The sequence below is a fragment of the Papio anubis genome, chromosome 8 (genome assembly GCF_008728515.1).
Source record: "Papio anubis isolate 15944 chromosome 8, Panubis1.0, whole genome shotgun sequence".
Lineage (NCBI taxonomy): Eukaryota > Metazoa > Chordata > Mammalia > Primates > Cercopithecidae > Papio > Papio anubis.
The window spans coordinates 36,486,573-36,504,391 of NC_044983.1; the positions used below are offsets into that span (position 1 = coordinate 36,486,573).

Consider the following 17,819-nt stretch of genomic DNA (forward strand, 5'->3'; position numbering starts at 1 on the left):
AACCCTGTCTCTACTGAAAATAGAAAAATTAGGCTGGGCATGGTGGCTCACGCCTGTAATCCCAGCACTTTCGGAGGCCAAGGCAAGTGGATCACCTGAGGTTGGGAGTTTTGAGACCAACCTAGCCAACACGGTGAAACCCCATCTCTACTAAAAAATACAGAAATTTATCTGGGTGTGACAGCAGGCGCCTGTAAATCTCAGCTACTTGGGAGGCTGAGGCAAGAGAATCGCTTGAACCTGGGCGGCAGAGGTTTCAGTAAGCCAGTATCAGTGCCACTGCACTCCAGCCTGGGCGACAAGAGTGAAAGTCTGTCTCAAAAAAAAAAAAAAAAAAATTAGCCGGGCATGGTGGTGTGCACCTATAGTCCCAGCTACTCGGGAGGGTAAACCAAGAGAATCGCTTGAACCTGGGAGGCAGAAGTTGTAGTAAGCTGAGATTGTGCCACTGCACTACAGACTGGGCGACAGAGTGAGACTCCATCTAAAAAAAAAAAAAGTCAATTTTAGTTCCCATTCTGTTAGAATTTCTCTTGTTTTATGAGCATCCAGATTGACTGACTTATGTAGACTCCTATTTTAATTGGATATATTTTTGCAGGACCTTAGTAACATTGGTCCTGCTTATGACAACCAAAAACAGAGCAGTGCTGTGTCTACTAGTGGGAATCTAAATGGTAAGTGTTTACATATCTCATTGCTGAAATATTTGGAAGCTATTGAATCCAGTTGTTCCTAGAATTGGCCTTTCTTTGGGTTGACTCTTAACCTGGATACTTACTAAGATGCTTTTATAGTTCAAGCTCAATTTTTAGGAGCTAGCCAAGGATTTGGCAGATGGTAATAGAGGAGAACTTTTTGTCACTTTACAACACAGTTTGCTCTTGAGTCAGACAGGCTTAGCATAAAACAAGGAACCATTTCTTTTTTTTTTTTTTTTTTTTTTTTTTGAGACAGAGTCTTGCTCTGTAGCCCGGGCTGGAGTGCAGTGGCCGGATCTCTGCTCACTGCAAGCTCCGCCTCCCGGGTTTACGCCATTCTCCTGCCTCAGCCTCCGGAGTAGCTGGGACTACAGGCGCCCGCCACCTCGCCCGGCTAGTTTTTTGTATTTTTAGTAGAGACGGGGTTTCACCGTGTTAGCCAGGATGGTCTCGATCTCCTGACCTCGTGATCCGCCCGTCTCGGCCTCCCAAAGTGCTGGGATTACAGGCTTGAGCCACCGCGCCCAGCCAAGGAACCATTTCAAGGTCAGATTTGCTGTGTTTATATCTGTATCCTTGTAACTAACATTAAATTTAGAAAGATTCAGCTCCTCTCCACTCTTTTTCTGCTATTCAGTTGCTACTTTTAACAGATTTCCTGTGCCCATCTTCTAATTTTTCTTGCCCTGAAACTTCAGCTCATTCATGTGATAGCATTTCTATATTAACCACCGAATACAGCTTGTTCTTCTGTTAACCCTTCTAATAATGGGAAAAGCCCTCATTACTAATGGTTATCTAATATGAGTTGGGGTGGCTGAGAGATTTTAGCTGTTCATCTGATACATGGCATCATTAACCTGTCTTTTGGAGTGGTAGGACTTAAATAGCTGATCGTTTCTACTGTTACTAATATTCTAAGATGGGTTGGAAATAGCTAAGTGTGTTGTTTATCTTTTTACAACATATTTTCCCCTTTTAATTGTTAAAATTTGACAAATACATGGTGCCACTTCTGTTCTTACAGGTGGAGCCACTTTTGGAGGTGAATTCCTCCACTGTCTTCTTTCAGCCTCTCAGACTTAAGTATTTTGTGGTTTGGAAAATGCTTTTTGCTGAGCTGTGGTAGAAGCTAAAACTACATAATTTTGAAGCATTGTGAAAATGGCAGCAATAGCACTTAATATGAAACAGTAGTTGAGTTTAATGTTAGTCTTTAAGAGCTTGTATGTTGTCATATTCTGCCTAACATGGCCAGCTACCCCTCTTTTGTATTGTTTGCTCTGTTCTGGATGGATCTGAAGCTTCTTAAAATAATTAAAATGCAAACGACAGTTAAAAATGTAATTCTGGCCAGGCAAGGTGGCTCACGCATGGTATCCCAGCACTTTGGGAGGCCGAGACAGACAGATCACCTGAGGCCAGGAGTTCAAGACCAGCCTGGCCACCATGGCAAAACCCCATCTCTACTAAAAATACAAAAAAATTAGCCGGGCATGGTGGCAGGCACCTGTAATCCCAGCTACTCGGGAGGCTGAGGCAGGAGAATCACTTGAACCCAGGAGGCAGAGGTTGCAGTGAGCCAAGATCATGCCACTGCATTCCAGCTTGGGCAACAGAGCAAGACTCCGTCTCAAAAAAACAAAAACAAAAATGTAATTTTTTTTGATTACAGTGACTTAAACTAGAGATGATGACATTGCAGCAGTTTAACATTAAACTTTTGCCATGTGCGGTGGCTCACGCCTGTAATCCCAGCACTTTGGAAGGCCTAGGTGGGCGGACCACAAGGTCAGGAGGTCGAGACCATCCTGGCTAACACGGTGAAACCCCATCTCTACTAAAAATACAAAAAATTAGCCAGGCGTGGCAGCGTGTGCCTGTAGTCCCAGCTACTTGGGAGGCTGAGGCAGGAGGATGGCGTGAACCCAGGAGGTGGAGCTTGCAGTGAGCCGAGATCGTATCACTGCACTCCAGCGTAGGCGACAGAGCAAGACTCTGTCTCAAAAAAAAATAAATAAATAAAAATCTTTTATGAAAAATAGAATAACATCTGAGGTGTTCATCAAAGGAAATTCTGCATAAGTCTGGTCCTGTATATGCAGAATATGACCCACCTTCAATGTCTTGATCCTTTTTATTGCAGCAGAACTGCTGATAATTCCCAAGCTTGCCCCAAATTAAGATTTAGTACTCTGCAGTTGTTTACGTAAAGGTGTTTTCCTGCAGTTCAGGGACATTTCCTGGAAGAAGGAAAAATAAAACTAATTGAGAGGAATTTGAACCGGACAAAATTTTCAAAGTACCTATTTCAGAAATACACAAGGTAATATTCCTTGTGGCTTTAGTATGTAGCTAAATTTTTTGTATAAAATATGTAAATTTTCTATTCATATTAATTGCTTTTAGTTCCACAAACCAGGTTAATCTAACCTGAATTTTAGTACATTGGCACAATCTTAATAAATGTTGTATTGACGAATGGGTATGGAACTAAAACTTGCCTAGCAAATTGAAAGCCTTCTTTCTTATTTGTGTCATGTGCAACCACGATGGAGATCTAGCAGTACTGGAGAGAAACACCTTTTTAGTACTTCTGTTTCTGTTTTCCATGTTGGATGTATTTTGTCTTGTTGGATATTCAAGTTCAATGCTTTAGCAGATATTGTGCCTTTATGATGTTTATGGACTATATTGTGTAGTTCAAGCAAGTGAACATCGACTTACAGTGAGGATAGTCTCTCTTTATGGGTGTTTATATTAATTTGGATGGAAAAAAAATGTACCCATACAGTTGTTTTCATTCTTTCTAGCTGAGGGTGTTTGGGATCTGAATGAGTGAAAATGCATTTGTGTCACACCCTCAGAAAGTATACTAATAGTTGCAGTTTATTACGAACAAAAGTTGAAACTGTAACCTGACCATCACTAGTGCTGGATTCATTTGAGCTTATTGCCAGAACCCAGTGTTCCGGGACTGTGAGATGCCTAGTAGATTTTTTCAAAACCAGTGTGAAATCCAATATGTCTTTGGAAGGAAATCCTCCTGTGGTGTTACACAAATGCACACTGGGTGTGTTGGTCCCCATGGAATTTCAGTATCCACATGGTGCTTCCCTCATGGCTCATTGAAAGTGATCTGCCTTCTCTTCAAAGGGGGAATTGCAGCAGGAAGCAGCGGAAAAGGACGAGGAGCCAAGCGCAAACAGCAGGATGGAGGGACCACAGGGACCACCAAGAAGGCCCGGAGGTGGGGAGAGTGCCCACCCCACCCCACCTCACTGTTTAAGTATTATTTGGTGCTGGGAAAGTCGAGCTAAGGGAAAAGAGCTCAAGGGTTTAAGGTTTAAAAGCCTGTCGATTTATTTTCCAAACCTTGAGCACTTTGAGGGGCAAAATAACCACAGGTTGGAGGCCGGGCATTGGTGGCTCATGTGTGTAATCCCAGCACTTTGGGAGGTCAAGGCAGGTGGATCACTTGAGACCAGGAGTTTGAGACCAGCCTGGTCAACATGGCAAAATCCCATCTCCACTAAAAATACAAAATTAGGCAGGCGTAGTGGTGAGCACCTGTAATCCCAGCTACTTGGGAGGCTGAGGCAGGAGAATCGCTTGAAGCTGGGAGGCGGGTGGCAGTGAGCCAAGATGATGCCACTGCACTCCATCCTGGGCAACAGAGTGAAACTCCGTCTCGAAAACAAACAAAAATAGTAATCCCAGGTTGGGTGCAGTGGCTCATGCCTATAATTCCAGCACTTTGGGAGGCTGAGACAGGTGGATCACCTGAGGTCAGGAGTTCGAGACCAGCCTGGCCAACATGGTGACCTCATCTCTACTGAAACAAAAAACCAAAAAATTAGCTGGGCCTGGGGGCACATGCCTATAATCCCAGCTACTCGGGAGGCTGAGATGGGAGAATCACTTGAACCCAGGAGGCAGAGGTTGCAGTGAGCTGAGATCACACTATTGCACTCCAGCCTGGGCGACAAGAACGAAACTCTGTCTCAAAAAACAAACCCAAGTTTAAGTATTATGTTTTATACATTTGTTAGTGCAAAATTTATAGTAGTAACAAGGACAGCGTCTTCTGTCATGATAAGCCTGGGGAACCTAGGGAGTGAAGTTCTGTTAAGGCAACTTGAGAAAGGATAGGTGGGGAGGGAATGAAACCAGTGTTGAATGTTAGCTGCTTAACTTTCTGCTTCTCCCTTCTCATGCCTTTTCCCTTCCCTTTGCCTAATATTGAGACAATGAAATCCAGGTTACTTATTTATATATTTTTGTGAGACAGAGTTCTGCTCTGTCGCCCAGGCAGGAGTGCAGTGACGGAATCTCAGCTCACTGCACAAGTTATTTACTTAGATTAGCAAGATAGCAAGTGCTTATGTCTCTGAGTTTCTGTTCATTACTTTATAATAATCAATACACTGAAGAATATCACCCTAATCACCCCCATTCCTCTTCTCCCTTCCACCCCATGATGTACCAGCTCAGTTTCATAGACATCAATTCATGCTTAATAGACCACCGGGAAGATACCCACAATCTGCAAGTAATTTGACCAAAACTACCTTGCTCAATAAAGCTAATCCTTTTCACTTCCTTGTTTTGCCTGAAGAGGGCAGAGTTATCTATTTGAGTAATGAGAAGTATTTGCTGTGAAGTTGCATGTATTCTAGCTGAAATCTAATAAACCAGAGGACTTTCTTACACAGTTGAATGCAGTTGAGTTAGAGGGGGTTTTAGTTTCTTGATTTTATTTTTTCCTTTCTGCAGTGACCCTTTATTTTCTGCTCAGCGCCTTCCCCCTCATGGCTACCCCTTGGAACACCCGTTTAACAAAGATGGCTATCGGTATATTCTAGCTGAGCCTGATCCCCACGCCCCTGACCCCGAGAAGCTGGAACTTGACTGCTGGGCAGGAAAACCTATTCCTGGAGACCTCTACAGAGCCTGCTTGTATGAACGGGTTTTGTTAGCCCTACATGATCGAGGTATGTAAAGTATTGGATATCATATGGATGCAGGGTTACTTTGAACTGCCATCATTAGCCTTGTCAGTCTAGAATTAGGTGTACATCTCAGTCTGTTGCCACTGCCTTACCCCCATCTCAGACTAGATTCTTCCAGAATGTGCAGGAAATTCTGTTCCTTCCTATGAGCTCCAGCCGTTTGATATACATATATATAGTTTTTTAAAACTTTCTATTTTGAACTAATTTTAAACTTGCAGTAAAGTTGCCAAAAATAAGTTTTTTTCTCATCAAGCTTTTCCTAATGATAATATCTTAGAAAACTGTAGTACAGTTATCAAAACTGGGAAATTAACATTGGTAAATATTATCAGCACAACTAAAGAAAGACCTTCTTTCGATTTTACCACTTTTTCCACTCACACTTAATTCTCTTTAGTCTGTTGCAGTTCCAAAGCCATTGTTTATCTTTCATGACCATGATATTTTTTAAGTGTTTTAATGAGTTATTTTGTTGAATATTCCTCAGTGAGGATTTGTCTGATACTTTCTCATGATAAGATTGAAGTTAGGCAGTTTGGGGAAGAATAACACAGAAACAATGTCTTATAGCATCATCTCATGGGATTCGTGATGTCAGTAGGTCTTACTGGTTACGTTGACCATGATAATTTGGTTAAGGCGATTCTGCTAGCTTTCTCCACTGTAAAAAGCTACTGTCTTTCCCTTTATACTTAACAAATGTCTTCAGCAAAAGTACATCGAGTCTATCTATGCAAATATCTTGTTTGTTTTTAAACTTATGTCCACTAATTTTAGCACCCATCAGCGGATATTGTCTGCAACAATTATGACCGTGTTGTTTGATGATTTTCTATTTCCTCTTTCCCTTTTCCATTATTTAATTTATTATTTGTATCAGTATGGACTCATATATATTTACTTTATTCCAGGGAGTGTAATCCAATACCTTATTTTGTTGTTTAAATTATTCCAGCTTTGGCAAGTAGGAGCTTCTTCAAGAAGTTGGTTCTTGTGTTTTTTCAATAAACTGCATCTTTTAAAAAAAAAATTTTTTTCTTACTTTGAGGCATCAAAAGGTGTTCCTGGCCAATTTTATATTTTCTTTGCCCCAGGCCTACTTCTTCACTGAGCTCTGGTTCCTTTGATTGGAGCATATTGTTTAGAAATTAACATCTAGGTGCTCACTTCCGTATAGCACATATACGAAAATTGGAATGATACAGAGAAGATGCGTGGCCCCTGTGCAAGAATAACATGCAAATTTGTGAAGTGTTCCTTATTTTTTTTAAGTAATGAAGTAAATAAACAAATAGAAATTAATAGCTAGGTGTTAGGTGTGCTATTACTAGGCGTCATTGCTTCTAGACTCCCTCAGTGGTCAGAGATAGGAAATGCACATGTGTATGTACAAACCTGCATGTACACACATAACAATTTATATTGATACCTGGGATGACAGCCTTCTTCCTTTCCTTATTTGTAACATCTTCTTCCAACAGTGGGAAATGTGAATAATTAGATAGATAATTATCTACAATATATTTACTTTATTTCACAATATACTTTATTTATTTTGTTATAGAGATCAGGGTCTCACTCTGGCCGGTATGCAGTGATGCAGTCCTGGCTCACTGCAGCCTCAACCTCCTGGGCTCAAGCGATCCTCCTGCCTCAGCCCCCTGAGTAGCTGGGATCACAGGCACACACCACCACACCTAGCTGGGTTTTTTTATTTTAATTTTTTAGAGGTGGGGTCTTACTGTGTTGCCTAGGCTGTTCTGAAACTCCTGGGCTCAAGCCATCATCTTGCCTCAGCCTCCCAGGGTCTTGGGAGTGAGCCACCATACTTGACCTTGTTCATATTTAATATGCACATAAAGTAGTTTCAGAATTTCTTTTTATTTTTTTTGAAATGGAATCTCACCCTGTCACCCAGGCTTGAGTGCAGTGGTGCAATCTCGGCTCACTGCAACCTCTGCCTCCCGGGTTCAAGTGATTCTTCTGCCTCAGCCTCCTGAGTAGCTGGGATTACAGGTACATGCCACCACGCCTGGCTAATTTTTTGTATCTTTAGTAGAGACGGGGTTTCACCATGTTGGCCAGGCTGGTCTTGAACTCCAGACCTCGTGATCTGCCCGCCTCAGCCTCCCAGAGTGCTGGGATTACAGGCGTGAGCCACCGCACCCGGCCAGTTTCAGAATTTCTAACCCCTGGAAGAAACATTTGCTGAGTAGATTATAGCATTTATGTATAGCTCTTTTTTTCTTTAGCCTTGCCATTACTCAGTCCAAGATACTGGTAACTTAGATTAGTTCTTTTCTTCCCCACTTCCTTTAGTGTGGCCATGTCCAGTTAAGTTAGGTTAATTTACTAGTGTTTGATGCCATTTTGGATTCTCCCACATGTTGATTGTTTCTGTGTATGTATGTTTGGAGTGAGGATGTGTGAAACATTACTGTGGTTCTGGGAGTCAGAGTTGTACAGAATGGTTTACAAAATATCACTCCCTCATCACCCCTAAAATGCCCTTCTCATTCTCTTTTTTCCACCATCTTCCCACCCACACTCTAGTTTCTAGTTTATCCTTCCTGTATTTCTTCCCAAATAAGCAGATACAGTACATGTATATATTCTTTTATCTCCTTTTTTTTGGTTTGTTTTTGGGTTTTTTTGGTTTGATTTGTTTTCTGAGGCTGAAAGATAGTGGCGTGATCTCGGCTCACTGCAGCCTTCACCTCCTTGGCTCAAGCAATTCTCATGCTGAAGCCTCCCAAATAGCTGGGACTACAGGTGTGTGCCACCACCCCCGGTTATTTTTGTATTTCTAGTAGAGATGGGGTTTTGCCATGTTGGCCAGGCTGGTCTCAAACTCAGGTGATCACCCATCTCAGCCTCCCAAAGTGCTGGGATCACACATGTGAGCCACTGCGCCCAGCCTTGTCTCCTTTTTTATACATGAATAGCAGTGTACTATAGTCTTTGCTCCATGCAATTATTTATTTTTATTTTTATTTTTATTTTATTTTATTTTGAGAAAGGTTCTTGCTCTGTCATCCAGGCTGCAGTGCAGTGGTGCGATCTCAGCTCACTGCAGCTTCGACCTCCCAGCTCAAGCAGTCTTCCCATCTTAGCCTCCCAAGTAACTGGGACTACAAGCACACATCACTGCACCCAGTTAAATTGTAATTATTTTTTTAGGGGCAAAGTCTCCTTCACTGTGTTGCTCAAGATGGTCTTGAACTCCTGACCTCACGTGATCCTCCTTCCTTGGCCTTCCAAAGTGCTGGGATTACAGGCATGAGCCATTGCATCTGGCCTCATTGTTTGTTTTCAAGATGGGGTCTCTGCCACCCAGGCTGGAGTGCAGTGGTGCAATCATGGCTCACTGCAGCCTCAACCTTCCCTGATAAAATCAGCCTACAAAGCCTCGAAATTCTCTCCCACCTTTTGCCATTTTTTCTTTCTGTGGAAGTCATGGGGTTCTCCCCTGATTATTTATATTGCTCCCTTATCTCACATAATGGCCTGGTAATAAAGTAAGATTCAAACCATATACAGAGGTAGAGAGATGAATTACAATGAATACCTGTCTTAGTCCCTTTGTGTTGCTACAAAGGAGAACCTGAGGCTGGGTAATTTGTAAAGAAAACAGGTTTATTGGGCTGAAAGAAGCATGGCACCAGTGTCTGCTGCTGGTGAGGATCCCAGGCATGTCTACTCATGGCAGAAGGCAAAGCGGAGCAGGCATTAGATGGCAGAGGAAGCAAGACAGGGAGGGAGGTGCCAGGCTCTTTTTAACAACCAACTCCTCAGAAACTAATAGAGTGAAAACTCACTCACACCCCCACACTCCTCATTAATCTGCTCTTGAGGGGTCTGCCCTCATGACCCAAACACCTCCCTTCAGACCCCACCTCCAACATTGGGATCAAATTTCAACCTGCACTTGGGAGGGTCAAATACCCAAGTTACAGCAATACCTTATACACTTTTCACCCAGATTTTAACAGTTCTAGATTTTGCCATGTTTGCTTTATCTGTTTATTTCTTCTTTTTCTGAATTAAAAAAAACACATATCACCCTATATATGCTAAAAACTATGCATCTCTTAAAAAAATGCGGCTATTGGGGCCAGGTGCAGTGGCTCACGCCTGTAATCCCAGCACTTTGGGAGGCTGACACGGGCAGATCACCTGAGGTTGAGAGTTCAAGACCAGCCTGACCAACATGGAGTAACCCCATCTCTACTAAAAATACAAAATTAGCGGGTGCGGTGGCGCATGCCTATAATCCCAGCTACTCGGGAGGCTAAGGCAGGAAAATCTCTTGAACCTGGGAGGCGGTGGAGGTTGCAGTGAGCCGAGATTGTGCCATTGCACTCCAACCTGGGTGACAAGAATGAAACTCCATCTCAAAAAAGAAAAAAAAATGCAGATATTTTCTTTTATAACCGAAATAATTCCTTGCTATTCAAATTCAGTTCATAATCAGATTTCCTTGATTGTCTTAAATACCTGTTCATCTCCTGAAATATTAGTTACAAAAGGAAAATTGTCATTTCGCAGTGGAGAAACCTGGCAGGCATCATCTTGATCAAGTGACCAGAGTGAACATCACTATTTTGATAGCATATATGATACACTGAGGGGCACAACATTACCTCATTGGAGTTCTGAGTAAAAGTAACAATAACCTTGACCTTAAAATGAGGAAACACCAGGTCAGGCACAGTGACTCACGCCTATAATTCCAGCACTTTGGGAGGCTGAAGTGGGTGGAAAACCTGAGTTCAGGAGTTTGGTACCAGCCTGGTCAACATAGCGAAACCCCATCCCTACAAAAATACAAAAATTAGCCAGGCATTATGGCAGGCAACTGTAATCCCAGCCACTCGGGAGGCTGAGGCGGGAGAATCGCTTGAACGCAGAAGCCAGAGGTTGCAGTGAGCTGAGATTGCGCCATCACACTCCAGCCTGGATGACAGAGCGCGAGACTCCATCTCCAAAAAAAGAGAGAGAGAGAGAGAAAACAGAAAACACCAGACAAATGTAACTGAGGGACATTCTGCAAACTGAAATGACCAGTATTCTTCAAAGTGTCAAGCTTATGAAAGGTTGAGGAACTGTTTGAGATTGGAAGAGACTAAGGAGACATGACAACTAAATGAAATGTAGAATCTAGGATTAGAACCTGGGCCAGAAAAGGGGTTATTACTTGGATAATTGGCTTAATTTTAAGACGATCCATGGATTATTTAATAGTGTTGTTAATTTTCTGGTTTTGATGATTACGTTATGATTATACATGATGTGAACATTTGGGAAAACTGAGTGAAGCACACACTAGGACTCTACTATTTTTTGAAAGTCTGAAATTGTTTTAAAACAGTTAAGGTTAGGTGCAGTGGCTCATGCCTGTAATCCCAGAACTTTGAGAGGCCAAGGAGAGCAGATTGCTTGAGTCCAGGAGTTTGAGACCAGCCTGGGCATCGTGGCCAAACCCTGTCTCTACAAAAAATTAGCTGAGTGTAGTAGCACTTGTAGGACCAGCTACTTGGGGGCTGAGGCAGGAGGATTGTTTGAGCCCAGGAATTCAAGGCTGTAGTGAGTCAAGATGACGCCACTGCATTCCAGCCTGAGCAACAGCATGAGACCTTATCTCAAGGGAAAAAAAAAAAGAACTAGTTAAGAGGCTAGGCACAATGGCTCATACCTGTAATCCTGTTACTTGGGGGGCCAACACAAGAAGATCACCTGAGGCCACGAGTTCAAGGCTGTGGTGAGCTGTGGTTGTGCCACGACACTCCAGACTGAGTAAGAGAGCAAGACCCTGGCTCTGAAAAAAAAAAAAAAAAAAGATGGGTGTGGTGGCTCACGCCTATAATTCCAACATTTTGGAAGGCTAAGGCAGGCAGATTTCAAGCCCAGGAGTTCAAGACCAGCCTGGGCAGCATGGCAAAACACCATCTCTACAAAAAAAAAATGAAATATAGAAATTAGCTGGGCATGGTGGCACGTGCCTATAGTCCTAGTTGCTTGGGAGGCTGAGGTGGGAGGATTGCTTGAGCCCGGGAGGCAGAGGTTGCAGTGAGACGAGATCACACCACTGCACTCCAGCCCAGGTAATAGAGTGATACTCTGTCTCAAAAAAAAAAAAAAAAATCTTTTAAACAAAAATTTATTCAAATTAAGTTCCAAACTCATCACCATTGGTTTTTATATTTTAGGGAATATGCAGTATAATTAATATCAATCAGATGTCTTAAAGATAATCAGATGTAGGCCAGACACAGTGATTCAGCCTGTTATTCTAGCACTTTGGGAGGTCAATGCAGGTGGATCACCTGAGGTCAGGAATTCAAGAGCAGCCTGACCAATATGGTGAAACCCCGTCTCTACTAAAAATGTGAACATTAGCCGGGCGTGGTGGCATGCACCTGTAATCCCAGCTACTCAGGAGACTGAGGCAGGAAAATTGCTTGAACCCAGGGGGTGAAGTTTGTGAGCTGAGATCGCACCACTGCCCTCCAGCCTGGGCGACAGAGCGAGACTCTATCTCGAAAAGGAAGGATAATCACATGGAATAAAAACTAGGTAACCTAACGACTTTCTCTTTTTTGTTGCTTTCTCATTCTTTGCCAGTATCTTATGTTGAGATTTTTAAACTCCTCAAACACCTGACCTGATATTTGTGATTTTTAAATTTTGTTTTATTGGACTAATATTTTTGTAGCAATTGTCCCCAAGAACCTCAAATAAATTGCAAGCCTTGTTTTAATCTCTCACCACAGCTCCCCAGTTAAAGATCTCAGATGACCGGCTGACTGTGGTTGGAGAGAAAGGTTACTCTATGGTGAGGGCCTCTCATGGAGTTCGGAAAGGTGCCTGGTACTTTGAAATCACCGTGGATGAGATGCCACCAGATACCGCTGCCAGACTGGGTTGGTCCCAACCCCTAGGTAAGCTGGGGCCTTAATATGGACATCACAGCAGATAGAGAGGATAGACCATCTGGCCAAGGGCTAAGGCTTCAAGGCTGTTGAGTTTACCAGATTGTGGGCATAGAATTCAGTTCCTGAGAGTTGAGCTGGTTTGCAATTCCTGGGATATTTTTGTAACTCTTTGCTTGTGAGAAAGTTTCTAAGCAATTTTACAAAATTAACCAAAAACCATGAATAGGATCTTTTTCCACCAGCAAACCAGATTTGACTTGCAATCTTCTGACTTCCTGTGTATCTTTTTATTGGGACAGGTAATCTTCAAGCTCCTTTAGGTTATGATAAATTTAGCTATTCTTGGCGGAGCAAAAAGGGAACCAAGTTCCACCAGTCCATTGGCAAACACTACTCTTCTGGCTATGGACAGGGAGACATCTTGGGATTTTATATTAATCTTCCTGAAGACACAGAGACAGCCAAGTCATTGCCAGATACATACAAAGATAAGGTGAGTTTGTCCTCCCCCGGCAGATTCCTGGCTTTGAAGATCTGTGGCAGCCAGTGCTTATCTCTGCGGCTTGCGTGATCTCTTAGGAGCTGACCCACAGCTCACGTTTTTTCCTAACCTGTTATGACATTTTCAGAATAACAATCAGTACACAAATAGTCATCCATTCATTCTTCTACCCATCTATCATTTGTCTTTTTTTAGTGCACTGCAGAGAAAATAGACATCAGGACACTTCACTAAGTACTTCAGGATACATAAACTAGAGTTCAACCTGTTTAATTCATTCTTTTGATACAAAATTTATGTAAAATGAAGTATACAAATTTTAACTGTATATTCACTGAGCGTTGAGTTTGACCTAAACTCCTGTTGAAATGTAGGATCCACCAGGCATGATGGTTCATGCCTATAATCCCAACAATTTGGGAGGCCAAGCTGGGAGGATTGCTTGAGCCCACGAGTTCAAGACCAGCCTGGGTAACATCACAAGATCCCATCTCTACAAAAGACTAAAAAAATTAGTAGGGCATGGCAATGGGTGCCTATAGTCCCAACTACTTGAAAAGCTGAGATGGGAAGATAATTCAGCCTAGGAGTTCAATGTTATAGTGAGCTGTGATCACACCACTGTACTCCCCCAAAAAAAGAGATGTAGACACTTACCATCACCTCAGGAAGTTTCCGCCTGCCTTTTCCCAGTTAGTCCCCAACCCCACATAGAGGCAACCACTGTTTTAGCTTTCTTTCCCACTATACTTTAATTTTTACCTCTTCTTGAACTTAAATGGGCTCATGCAGTCTGTGGTCTTTTACATCTGGCTTTTGAGAGTCGTCCATGTTGCTGTGTATATCTGCACACCCTTTTCAGTGCAGGATAGTACTGCATTGCATGAATGTGCCCCAGTGTGTTTATGCGTTTTCCTACTGACAGACACTTGGGCCGTCTCAGGTTTGGGGCTACTATGAACAAGATGCCATGAATATTCTTGTACAAGTCATTTTGGATCATTGGATAGTTACATATTCAGCTTTATAAGAAATTGCCAAACTCTTTTCCCACCATGTATGAGAGTTTTAGTTGCTGACATTTATGATTGTCTGTCAACTTAATTGTAGCCATTTTGATGGGTGTATAGTAATATCTCATTGTGAGTTAAATTAGCATTTCTTTGATGACATACTGGACATTTTTCATGTGCTTTTCAGCCACTCATCTGTTTTTTTGTGAAGTTTCTCTTCAAATATTTTGCCTGTTAATATTGCTATTCTGAGACTTGTCTGTTCATTTTTTTTTTAAGTTTAAATTTTTTTGGTAGAAACAGGGTTTTTTTGGGGTTTTTTTTCCATGTTGCCCAGGCTGGTCTTGAACTGCTGGGCTCAAGCAATCCGCCTGCCTCAGCCTCCCAAAATGCTAGGATTACAGGCATGAGTCACTGCACTTAATAGTGTCTTCTGAGGAACCAAAGTTTTAATTTTTATGAAGTCTAATTTATCAAATTTTTCTTTTATAGTTATTTCTTTCCATGAATTGAAACAAAATCTTTGGCTACTCCCAGTCATGAAGATATTCTCCCATGTTTTCCTTTGAAAATATTATGGTTTTAGCTTTTACGCATAGGTCTCTAATTTACCTTGGATTAATTTTTTTTTTTTTTCTGTAGATGGAGTCTCGCTCTGTTGCCCAGGCTGGAGTGCAATGGCACGATGTTGGCTCACTGCAACCTCCGCCTCACAGGTTCAAGCAATTCTCCAGCCTTAGCCTCCCGATTAGCTGGGATTACAGGCACCCGCCACCACACCCAGCTAATTTTTGTATTTTTAGTGGAGACAGGGTTTCACCATGTTGGTCAGGCTGGTCTTGAACTCCTAACCTCAGATAATCCACCTGCCTCGGCCTCCCAAAGTGCTGGGATTATAGGCATGAGCCACTGTGCCTGGCCACATTAATTTTTACATATAGTATGGAAATTAATTTTTTTTCCATATGATTACACAATTATCCCAGCACCATATGTTAACTCTTTCCTTTCTCCACTGGATTTCTTTGATGCCTTTATTGAAAATCAGATGTTTGTGTTAAGGAAAGGTTTACTTTAGAGCTCTGTATTTCAGTGATCTATTTCTTGTCTTTTATGCCCGTATCACAGTGTCTTGGTTATCATAGCTTTAGAGTAACTCTTTAAATTTGATAGTGAAAGTACTCTGAGTTTATCTAACAACAAGCAGCCTACAGTCTCATTTTTATTGATTATATCACACTACTGACTCTTATTGTACCATCCTGCCTTCTGGAACTCTTTAAATATATACCACACTAATGCCTGGTTTTACAGAACACAGAGGTCTGCACTTAAAGGATTCTGTAGGAGTTTTTTCAATGATTCATTTACATTACAAAAAAAAATTTTTTTTTTTTTAATTGGAAAAAAACAAATTTTTTGACCAGGCACTGTGGCTTCATGCTTGGGAGGCCAAGGCAGGCAAATCACTTGAGGCCAGGAGCTCGAGGCCAGCCTGGGCAACATGGTGAAACCCTGTCTCTACAAAAAATGCAAAAATTAGTTGGGTGTGATGGCACACACCTGTAATCTCAGCTACTCAAGAGGTTGAGGCATGAGAATCTTAAGTCTACTTGAGCCTAGGGGACAGAGGTTGCAGTGAGCCAAGATCGTGCCAGAGAACTCCAGCCTGGATGACAGAGAACAAGATTGTCTCAAAAATAAATAAATAAATAAATAAATAATTTTTAGTGATATGTCCACATGACAGGCTACTATGGATCTATTCAAAATCCACATATATACTGATTATAAAATGGTCTCTAATGTAGTTGCCAAGTTAAAAACTCAGATGCAAGACAAAACCTATAATATGTTACTATTTGTATGGCTTTTTGGGCCTTTTTTTTCTTTCTTTCTTTTTTTTTTTTCTTTCGTATGTTTATCTGGTGTTTTATTTTGAGAGAGTCTCGTTCTGTCACCCAGGCTGGAATGCAGTGGTATGCAGTCTCGGCACACTGCAGCCTCCGCCTCCCAGGTTCAAGCAATTCTCCTGCTTCAGCCTCCTAAGTAGCCAGGATTACAGGCGTGCACCACCACGCCCAGCTAATTTTTATATTTTTAGTAGAGACGGGGTTGCGCCATGTTGGCCAGGCTGGTCTCGAATTCCTGGCCTCATGTGATCTGCCTGCCTCAGCCTCCCAAAATGCTGGGATTAGAAGCGTGAACCACTGCGCTCAGCCACGTGTGTTTTTTAATTTTGAAGACAATATATGCCTGGATTCTCTGGAAGGATACAAGGACACTGGAACGGTGATTACTTTTTGCAGGGGAAACTGAGGATAAGGGGCATAGTAAGAGAGAGAGACTCATTTTATATGCTTGTATATCTTGGGAATTCTTTTTTTCTAACCATGTTTAATACATATATATGTTAAGAAATTGAAATTTTTAAAATTAATGTCATATATTTGTCTGGAAGTGAATAAATAGACTCTTAAGAACCAGTAAGAAAGAGGCGACCCAGAGACCACCTGTGGGAACAGATGGGAAACTAGGACGTGGAAGAAGGTGACCTTCAAAATATTTTCTTTTTTTTTTTTTTTTTTTTTTTTTTTTGAGATGGAGTCTCGCTCTGTCACCCAGGCTGGAGTGCAGTGGCCAGATCTCAGCTCACTGCAAGCTCCACCTCCTGGGTTCATGCCATTCTCCTGCCTCAGCCTCCCAAGTAGCTGGGACTACAGGCACCCGCCACCACCCCCAGCTAATTTTTTTGTATTTTTGGTAGAGACAGGGTTTTACCGTGTTAGCCAGGATGGTCTCGATCTCCTGACCTCGTGATCCACCCCTCTCGGCCTCCCAAAGTGCTGGGATTACAGGCTTGAGCCACCGCGCCCGGCCACCTTCAAAATATTTTCATACAATAAGGGATTGTAGTCTGGTGCGGAGGCTCATGCCTGTAATCCCAGCACTTTGGGAAGCTGAGGCAGGCAGATCACCAGAGGTCAGGAGTTCGAGACCAGCCTGGCCAACATGGCGAAACCCTGTCTTTACTAAAAATTCAAAAAGTAGCCGGGTGTGGTGGCGCATGCCTGTAATCCCAGCTGCCTGGGAGGCTGAGACAGGAGAATTGCTTGAACCTAGGAGGCCGAGGTTGCAGTGAGCCAAGATCACACCACTGCACTCCAGCCTAGGTGACAGAGTGAGACTGTCTCAAAAAAATAAAAAAAGAATAGACCGGGCTCGGTGGCTCACGCCTGTAATCCCAGCACTTTGGGAGACCAAGGCGAGTGGATCACCTGAGGTCAGGAGTTTGAGACCATCCTGGCCAACATAGTGAAACCCCATCTCTAACTAAAGATACAAAAAATTAGCCTGGTGTGGTGGTAGGCACCTGTAATCCCAGCTACTCGGGAGCCTGAGGCAGGAGAATCACTTGAACCCGGGAGATGGAGGTTGCAGTGAGAAGAGATCGCACCATTGCACTCCAGCCTGGGCAACAAGAGCGAAACTCCATCTCAAAAAAAAAAAAAGAGTACGAGATTGTAGACTCAAGAAACTTGTCATTTCTTTCAGTGAGATTATTGGAAAAGATGTGTGAATTTAGCCACTTTTATGGGTATTTTTATTGTGGTATGTATGTATTTATATTATTAAGTATTTTTTCACATTTC

General features: G+C 42.4%; 1 protein-coding gene and 1 non-coding gene across 10 annotated transcripts in view; both read left to right on the plus strand.

Annotated features, from left to right (window-relative positions):
- The window catches only part of ASH2L (ASH2 like, histone lysine methyltransferase complex subunit), a 34,991-nt gene that overhangs the window by 12,244 nt on the left and 4,928 nt on the right, over nt 1–17,819 (plus strand). For 4 of the 9 annotated variants that reach the window (XM_009212887.4, XM_021942208.2, XM_009212883.4 and 1 more), the window contains exons 8-13: nt 602–677; nt 1,729–1,746; nt 3,858–3,951; nt 5,478–5,695; nt 12,490–12,657; nt 12,951–13,144. In XM_009212887.4, coding sequence (XP_009211151.1) covers nt 602–677; nt 1,729–1,746; nt 3,858–3,951; nt 5,478–5,695; nt 12,490–12,657; nt 12,951–13,144 — 768 coding nt within the window. The remainder of the gene's footprint in view (nt 1–601; nt 678–1,728; nt 1,747–3,857; nt 3,952–5,477; nt 5,696–12,489; nt 12,658–12,950; nt 13,145–17,819) is intronic. The other 5 variants (XM_021942209.2, XM_003902650.5, XM_003902651.4 and 2 more) reach the window with 2 other exon arrangements.
- LOC116268695 lies at nt 6,876–6,982 on the plus strand. Its single transcript, XR_004175868.1, has one exon. It is a non-coding gene; the product is annotated as a U6 spliceosomal RNA (small nuclear RNA).